The sequence below is a fragment of the Eurypyga helias genome, unplaced genomic scaffold (genome assembly GCF_000690775.1).
Source record: "Eurypyga helias isolate BGI_N326 unplaced genomic scaffold, ASM69077v1 scaffold18415, whole genome shotgun sequence".
NCBI classification, from domain to species: domain Eukaryota; kingdom Metazoa; phylum Chordata; class Aves; order Eurypygiformes; family Eurypygidae; genus Eurypyga; species Eurypyga helias.
The window spans coordinates 1-9,461 of record NW_010252238.1 but is presented as its reverse complement, the minus strand read 5'-3'; the positions used below and the strand labels follow the sequence as shown (position 1 = coordinate 9,461).

Here is a 9,461-nt window from a genome sequence, read left to right as displayed (position 1 = left end):
GCCGGTGACCTCGGTTACCCCGGGGCGGCGGCGGCCATGTTTCTGCGCACGGTCGCCGCTCCCCCTTAAGCCCCACGGGGCTACGGCAAACCCGGTGTCGGTGACCGGCTCATTAATTGTGGGTGAAACGAGTGCGGCCGTAACTCCAGCAGAGCCAGGCCCCGGGGAAGGTGCCCCAGCGCGAAGGGGCTGGAGGGAGGGTGCCCGGGATGGGGCCGTGAGGCGATCCATCCCCTAGAAACGGCGTCAGCGACTTCATTTCCAATGAATGCGCTGGTGATAAACCCGAGAGGCGAAAACGAATCAGTGGGTGTGTGAAATTGCCTCATCCGTTACAGAAGCAACTGCACTGAGGAGCAGGAAAGATGTTTTTCTTATGTTTCTCCCCTCCCATATTTAATTATGGGCTAAACACAGATTCTGTGGCCAATTAGCAAAGATTTATACAGTGTTGGCCTCCCAGTGTTGAGAAAAGACATAAGGGCTTGTCCGTGTGAGTTCTAGTTCCAGCAGGCCAGTGAAGCCTAGTGGCTGTTTATCAAACATACATAAATTACACATTTCTTTCCCATGTTACATAAATGTGGCTCGTCCACCTAAGCACAGGCCAGTAATAACTGTCCAATCAATAATCTGTCCCATCAATAATCTGAAGACACGTCATGGTTCCAAGCTCCCCGATGTCGCTGTTATACTAGCCAGATCTTGGATGCTTGCTCTTCCTATCATTAGCCCTAAGCCCTCACAGGCTTGTCAATTGTCACCATTTACCCTGACATTCTCAGGAGGTTGGCTCTTGCTCAGCATGACAGAAAAAATAACCCCAAAATGACCAATTTATTTACAGTTCATTAGTTCAATCAATCATACACTCAAATACATTAAGATCCTACAATAATCTGAGATTTAGTAGCGAACATGTGTATGATATCTACAAACAGAGCCTGGTTTGAAAATTGACAGGCAGCCTTTCCTGTTGGGAACTACAGAGTCCAAGTTCTGTTAACAGTTCAAAGTTGCCCTGCTCCCATTTCCCCTTTGCTCTCAAGGGAAATCCCATAAATTTAATATTTGTGGTGTTTGTCAGGTCTTCAATCCCTAAGACGTTGGTACTTTCTCTGCCACTGCATCTGCCCGGGATGTTAAGTCACTTTTGAATCTGATTGTCACATCAGATACTGAAGCCTGATTTCCCTTCACAAACACCAAGCCCGGTTTGTACAATTCATCCTGATTATCTCTCAGCAGTGGTTCTTTAAAACCCACCCATTCCTTCCTTTTTGCTTGTTCCACCAACACATCACACAGTTGGTTGTGTCTTTTAATTCTGGCTTCCTGTATCACACAGCAGTGTAATTCTATAATATGCAAAGAGGTTTCATTCTCTGCTTGACGATGCCGATACGATTCAATTTCAGTTTCCCTTCTGCCCCTTGCCAGGAATTTTCATGTGGGGTAGATGTTCGCTCTCAGTTGTATGGCTGTAATCAGCTTCCTGTGGGGAACGCCTCGATAATGTTCGATCCAGCTGTTACGGATTTTATCCTTCTCAAAGTTAGAAATCCCACAGCCCGGGGACAGCAATGTGGTCCAATTTATAAATTCCTGTTTACATTAGTCACAAGGTCTCAGCCTGTTTACACTAGTCACAAGGTCTCATAAAAATTACTTTTGGTGTGAACTTTTCTCAGCCCAAGACTGCTCCCTCACCCCTGTTTCTTCAGATACCACCGTAATTGCTTTTGGGTTCCAAATGGATGGCATTTGTCCTTTTCACCTCCAGCTAATCCATAATTTGTCAAATTCCTTCTCAAGACCTTCCTGCTGCACAACTGATCTTACCGTCTCAGCTGAAGACTGCGCAGTTCTGCGCAGTCTTCAGGCTTGTACACTGGGAATTAATCCCACATTGTAGAGAAAAGACACGAGGGCTTGTGAGTGTGAATTCCAGTAGCTGGGCAGCAGAGCCTAGTGGCTACTGTTTAGGTAGTCTCTAGTTCATGGCTGGTGAATTAAGGCTCCTGGGTCAGTGGAGAAAGGTGGGTGTTGGGAGAAAAAATCCAAAGACTTCTCCATCAGGAGAAAAATCAGAAAAACCAGATTGTTAGGCAGAGAAAAAACTTTGTCCTCTCTGCTGGAAAAAACAGACTTTGCGTTCACTTGTTAAATTTCAGGGTATCTACAGAGGTGATACACCATGAATCTGTAAGAAAGCTTCAAGTAGAGTATGAACGCAAGTTATAAGATACAAATCTTTAAGAAAATTATCTTAATTAATTTAATATACACAGGACTGTCTTTTCTGTTCTTTAGTATCCTTTCTTTCCATCCAGAGGTAATTATTGATCCTTTTCCATCTAGGCTGGTGCTCCTCTTAAGATCACCCTTGTAGTGGATATGACTTGTAGATAGCATTTGTACTTTTAGCCCCCATCTCCTCCACGTCGTACACATGCTTAATATTTATAACCACGAGCTAAGCTTTCAAAGTCTGTCCTTTCAAATCAGGGAATTCCTGTTGCAAACATTTATTCTCCTGATCGATTCAAAGCGAGTGATGAGCTTACTCAAGGTTATTTCCTGCCGGCAAGTCTCTCCCGATATTCTTGCTGTTTGTTGTGGTTACTCAGTGTTGTGAAGAACCCGTTACTTCCCTTATGAAGAAATACATGCAATCCACCATTTTCAGCATCATGCTGGTTTTAGTTGATTTTTTTAATACCTCATGCTCTTCCTGCTTCTAAATGCTATTCTACCACATTTCAGTTATCCCTCAATTAACCATTGTCACATCTTGGATCAGCAGCTTAAGTTTCTTCATCTAGTGGTAATGCTGCAGCAATCTTGGGCCTTCTCCTGGACCCTGGAAAGGAGTAGAAATTATTTTCTCCCATTCTTCTCATAACTTCAGACCTTTGTTTTGTGGCTTTTCTGTTTTCTGTGTCTTCTGAAGCTATGGAAACTGGCTACAGCAAGAAACAGGATGTTAGGGAGGGAGGCTGGATTCCCTAGTTACTGAGAAATATCGCAGGCATCTAACTCGTGTGCTGGTTTAAACCAACTGCCAGAGTTGGGTCAGGAAGGAATTTGGACTGGCAGGGTTCTGCACTCATAGAAACTTCAAAGCATTCTCACTTCTCAAACTCCTTCCTGTTACACAGATAACGATCTTTCATCCTTTGACATACTCTAAGTTGGATATGAGGTTAGGATGCCATTGTATGCATGGAGTAAATACTTCCCATGACCTAAGTGTCTGCTACGCAGGTTCCCTGGGACTGCACGGGAAGCACTTGGTAACTCAGGTGATCCTTTCCTGTTTGCTCTTTGACTTAATACCCAAGTTTTTGTCTTGCCAGTTACACTCAATTTCTGAAAATTTTCTGACGGGTTCCCTCACTGCCAATACTTTCTCCTTGCTGCTCATCCTCTAACCCTCTTAACAATTCTTTAGGAATTGCCTTATGCCTATTCCAGACTCCTCATCCTGTTACTAAAACAAGTGAGACAGATTACAAACAATGTTAATTTAAGGAGTAAAAGACTTCAGTAAATGGGCACATTTGCATTGATTCCTACCCCACAGTTCATTATACATATATGTATTTTTGTTGAGTCCCTCCACTGGGTATTCTGCTGGCAGGCAGATATTCCCCAAATTACTTATGTTGCTGTGCCTTTGATCTCTTCTCCAGCGCCGGAAAGGCTTCTATCAAATATTACCACGAGCATCCATTTCCTTACTCTCTAGTCTCCTTCAATGTAGGTTAATTCAAGTGAAGTTACTTGCACAGGAACAATTCTAGTTAATTCTGTACTTGAAGAAGTCTTTCAAAACTAGAATTACTCTGAAAACCGAGTTACAGAGATCGAATCCTACAACTGTTTCTCAGCCCACATTTGACTAAACGTGGTCTTCAAGTGTTTGTGACAATATTTTAAACATTTAACTTAAAAGAAACGTGACTTGGATCAAGGGAAGAAAACTAAGGATATTGGTTTTGAAATGTACAACTACAGACTGAGTGTAAAATCTCAGGGTTGTTGGCCACCCTCTTCCTGGCTGGAGATGGAGAAGATAGATAAGATAAACTTCACTTGTGATAGCTTGGAAGGGGCTACGTCTTGAAACTGTCAGTATGCTGTTATTTCAGGGATGAGTTCAGTAGGTGAGCCTGCAGCCAGCAGGGATAGCACCAGACGTAAGACTGATGTGTTCCCAAAGTTTCCTGCAATACCTGTAGAGGCAGGGCGCTAGCAGAGAAGTTACTAGTACAACAGGGTGTTTCCCAAGGACGGGAGATGATTAGCAGAGCGGCATTATCATCACTGTATGCTGCCCAGCATACAGATGTATGAGTTCAGCTCCTCCCTGCAGCCTGGGCCAGGGTAAGGCACCACAGGATAGAAGCTCTATTAGTTTGTCAAATGTCTTAATTATACCAAGAATATAAATTTTCAGTCTCCCCCTTTCCTGTATCCCAACCCCAGCGTTTTGGCCAGGAAGGACGCTCTGGCACATTGAGCCCTGGTGACCCTCATATTGTCTCTCACCTCTCAGTGGTAAGACAATTCTCACCACCACAGAGCAGAGATCAGAAGAGCAAGTTAGACTGCTAAAAACTGAATGGAGAAGATATGAGAATGCAGAGTTACAGGTTTGAATTTTTTTTCTTCTGCACTTCTCCACGTGATTTAACCACCTCTTTTCCCTCCCTTCTCTAACCATGCCCTTCCCTGCAGCAAACTCTGTGAGACTCTCTTGATCCACAACCATTGCTCTGATTCCCCCCACCTACTCTGCTCCCAGCCCACACAGTGTGACACCTTCCCGTCAAAGTCTGATATCCCCCTCCTCTCCCTGACACCTACCGAAGGGGATAAGGCTTTGAGGTGCATAGGTGCCACGCAAACAAGATGGGGAGATCTGTCCCAACCCACCCCTGCCCTCACTCTGCACATAAACAAAGGGGCCGAGCTGCCAGCTAACCCAGTACAGACACAGGAATCTGAGCAGGACACTTAACCCAACTTCATTCATTGTATAGGTGAATAAAAAGCCCTTCCATTCCAAATTAAAATCTTCCAGATGACTGCTCTAGAGAAGGCACACCAACGGGTGCAGATTTCACAGCCTTTGTCCAGAATGCAGATTCTGATTTGCTCGTGGGACAGGTGTGAGGGAGTTTCCCAGAGGAATATTTGTCTTGCTGCAGGTCCAGCAATAAGAAACTTCTAAAATTTCTGTTGTTTCATTCTCAGCTAGAGTTGCACCACCAATATTTAATGCAGAATGCTGAAATCTCTTTTTCCTATGATCCCAATGAAGGACTTAGGCATGTTCTGGGCACTGCCCTCCTCTCTTTCTCACACGCTTTTCCCAGCCCTAGGTAATCAGGCCAAGTCAGAATAAGGATGAATGAAGACAGACTCTTCCCAGTAGCTTTTTCTTAGAAGATCAAGGCTACAAAGTCAGTCCAATGTCACCCACAGTCCCACGAGCAGAGTCCCAACAAAAAAGAAAGCAGGAGGGTTGGAACCAGAAGGACCTTCAGAGTCCTGACATCAATGGCTTGGTTGGACAGGTTAGAATCGAGGGGCTCCATAATCATCTGGCATCCTCTCAATATTGTATCTGAGAAAGAAAGAGGGAAAACCTATGAGGACTCTCCTCCCCATGCAGCCACAGGGTTATAAGCAGAATGAGCAAGCTTTGTTGCATTTCTAGCTGCAGCTCAGATCCCCAGGAAGAAAAATATTACTTCCAAAAGTGAAAAGCCTTCATAAGGTTGCTGTTATCCTTCACCTCAAACTCAGAAATCGGACATCTCAAAAACTCACCACCTCTGGAGTACGAAAAAACCTGGTGGTTGGTGGAATCTGCGTTAGGATTCAAGAGCAGACCACCACGGAGAAAAACTCTGGCCATTCAATTTATGATTCATGGGCACAGTGAGTAAAGGGCCAAGATGTTTTGAGAGAAAAATCTTCTCAGCCACGTTCTCACTGTAGATCAGGAAAGACTTTACATATTTATGGCAATCAACCTCCTCATTTCTGACATGCTGCTCTGCCCACATATTACTAGACTCACTGGCTTCACTGCTAGCACAACTGTCTCCTTTCCAGCATCTCTCTTATCCCGTCTGAAGATTCTGGCTGTCTTCTCTCCACGTCCCGACTTCTCTCCTTACCGTGCTACCAAACAGAGCTACCGTACTGTGAAACAGTTTGGCACAGCTCCTGTGCAAGGTCAATCTCCCGCGGCATACATTATGTACAAGAAACATTAAACCGCTGGATATGACATAGAGGGGTGAGTAAAGTCTTCTCAGTCTAGGCTTTACGAGTGCTTCGGAAGGAACAGGAAATTAATTTAAGCAAATGCTTTTACGGTAAACCACTAGTGCATATTAAAAAAAAAAAAAAAACAAGTAAGTGAGCCAGTACTTGCAGATACTAGAAAAATCTGCTGCGTTGAAATTGCTGCACTAGCATCCTTCTGAGTTGGTTTCGGTTTTAATCTAAGAAGTAAATTCCACCTCTCAGCTGAGGGTATGGAAAGCTGCCAAATAGAAAATGGAACAAGAATGGTTCTTTCCCTCGAGAACCTGTAGAATGCACGTGCGTGGTACTCCTGCTGCTGGTAAAACAAAACCTATCTATGGAAACGCTGGCCTCAAGGAAACTAGTTTTCTAGGTAAAAGCGAGTGAATCTACTGAATTAAAAGTGAGTTTGCAACCAGTCTCATCCCAACAGCAGCTGTACTAGTTTTGTGCAAGCGCTAGGCCCTTTACTGCAAACTGCACTGTAGATGATGCAGAGGCCCCTTACCTGTGCCTGGAAATATACATTATAGGCACTCCTGGGATTTTCCGTATTCTCCGCTTGAGCTCTTTATCCACTGTGGCTACAATGTAACATTTGTGCTGAGGAAAAAAAAAAAAAGTGGGTCAGATTCAACATCAGGAGCAAAAGCTTCTCTTCAGTGAGCTCATCTAACACAGGAGAGCTGCAAGTCCTTAGCAAGGCACTACTGGGACTTGTACAGAATTCACAGCCTAGCAACATCCTTCTGCTCATCAAAACAGACGCGTAGAAACATCCAACATCTGTCCAGCCTTCCCAGCTGACAGCTTTCCCATCCTAAGAGCTTCTTGATGCTGTCCTATATGACAAGAATGCTGAAGGAATACTACACAGTGCTTCAACTAAAGCTGTGGTAGGCACTGAAACTGCCCCTGAGTGAGATTTTACAGTTTAGGGGAAATTTAAGCCATCAGTAACTAGGAGGGTTCAGGAATTTTTAGTATGTTAGCGAGTCCAGCACGTTTCAGAAACAGAAATACCTGCGTGACCCTCTGTACCAAGCAGTCATCCGCGTAGGTTCCTTTGTGCATACACGGCAAGCGCTCAAACCGGGGATCCTTGGCAATTCTGTGGGGACACAAGGCAACATCACAGCAGTCTGACCAGAGTGTAGAGTAACAGCGTACTAGAGGAACAGGAGCGCCCCTTTCTGTGATATACGCAGCATGTTATTCGCAAAACGAGTGCTATGGGGATGGGGCGAATGGTGCACAATTGCCAAGTGATATGAGGAGCAAAAAATAGAATGCCGTTTGTCTGGCTAATTCCTACAGATGAAGTGTTTCTTAGAACTTGTTAGGTGGATTCAAGATCCCTACAATGTTGGGCTCTTGCCTAACAGAGAAACTTGAAATAAATTATCTGTGGGAAGAGCTAGAACTCCTTCCGGTATCTGATCATTGGTACCACGCATATAGGAACACTTCACTTCCTCTCCGAAGGGGAACATCAAAGCTGTTGAGGGGATGCACTCGGATACTTTACAACAGGCCAAAATAAACAGTAAAGAGCAACACATCTGACTGGTACACCTGGAAAGCACCAACTACGTTGGACTAGTTTTGCAAAGATCACACAAGAACCTGGCTCTAGATTTTCAGTCCTTGCTACCTACTCCGACAGGAATAACATGAGGCATGAGTGAAAGGTTCGCTAAGACTTAGGTCACTTTTTCATTTTTAGAAGTTTCTATCACTGAAAGTGTACATATATATATAAACAGGAGGAAGTGCTGTTTTGAAAGTCTCAGAGGGGAAAAAAAGCTTTACAGATCAATATTGTGCACTCAGACCTAGCATTTAGTTTTTCAAAAAGTAATCTAAAACTCCAGCCATCATACTGATCTCATACAGCCAGAGAAATAAAACCAAGTTCGGGACTCTGCAACAACCTAAGCACCCTCTAGTGCAAAAGCACCATCGTGGAAAGTGCTTTTCATTTATTTGTATTCAAATATTAAGTTCTAGAAAGAGAGAAGAACACCCTGCACCTACCTTAACGCCACACGGTATTTCTGTCCTAACTTCTCAATTTCACCCATTACACAATCTGTGATGCATGGAATACCTACGTGCAAATAAAAACCTATATTAAAAGCAAGCAGCATGTATTTACAGACCCCTACATATTGGCCACATGCCCAGAAACTATCATGGAACTCTTTTAACATATTACTTACAGTTTTAAACTTACAAGCACTGATACGGTTGCAAAGTGAGGAAACACAGAGCCATTTAATTTGACCATGCCATGGTAATTTTAGACTTTTAAATTACTAACGCTTCACCTTTGTTGAGATTAGCATTTAAGACCACTGTTTGGCTGAAACCAGAGACAGTTCCAGGATTACCACAGCCATGCACAACGAGCTCGACGATTACAGCACATACACTTTTTTCAGATTTCTGGTACTCTCAGCTAGTGGCACGAGTCTGATAAAGCACATCATGAGCACACCCTAGCACTCTGTGGTTCTGAAGAATCTGCGAGTGACGCAGACACTCACACTTGGCATAGAGACAGTCCATCATTGACTGCACTAGATCCAGCTTGGCCTTGATGGAGAAGTTGATGAAATTAGTGTCAACCAGGATGTGATAAGGGGGGCCCAACTGCGTATTGTACTGGAAGAACAAACAAGAGGGATGCTGGGGCCTGCCAAAAAGACAAAGAATTTAAATCAGTTAATTGCAGTTAACAACGTATGCAATCCTACAACTTGCCCAGAATGAAAGAAGGGTAACGAACAGAAACAACACAAGGCAGTATGGAATGGTGACCTGTCAGACATCCTGCCACCTTCCAAGCCCAATCCCATGGTTTGGGGCACCAACTTCCTACTCCGACAGTTCTGCTCAGAAGCACCCTCGGCTGCAGCGTGGCCGGCCGGCCCTCCCTCCCCGAAGCGTCGGCAGCACTTACACCTCCCGCTCCTTGATGGCACTCGGGTCCTCTTTCTTCTTCACGCGGGCTTTCGCGCGCTCCTTCTCGTTTCTGCGAGGAAACACAGGCACTAGTGGGAGGATGACAGAGAAGGGCGGCCAGCGGCGGAGAGGCCTGGGCCGGCATGCCCTCCCGCTGCGGGACGCAG

At 44.6% G+C, this 9,461-nt stretch overlaps 1 protein-coding gene across 1 annotated transcript; it reads right to left on the bottom strand.

The window, feature by feature from the left end:
- Positions 1 to 5,373: 5,373 nt before the first annotated feature.
- Positions 5,374 to 9,383, bottom strand: FCF1 (FCF1 rRNA-processing protein; the record flags this gene model as incomplete). Its single annotated transcript, XM_010152303.1, has 6 exons — positions 5,374 to 5,635; positions 6,836 to 6,930; positions 7,351 to 7,438; positions 8,365 to 8,437; positions 8,877 to 9,025; positions 9,293 to 9,383. Coding segments are annotated over 6 exons (545 nt in total), but the record flags the coding sequence as incomplete, so codon positions are not given.
- Positions 9,384 to 9,461: the final 78 nt, after the last annotated feature.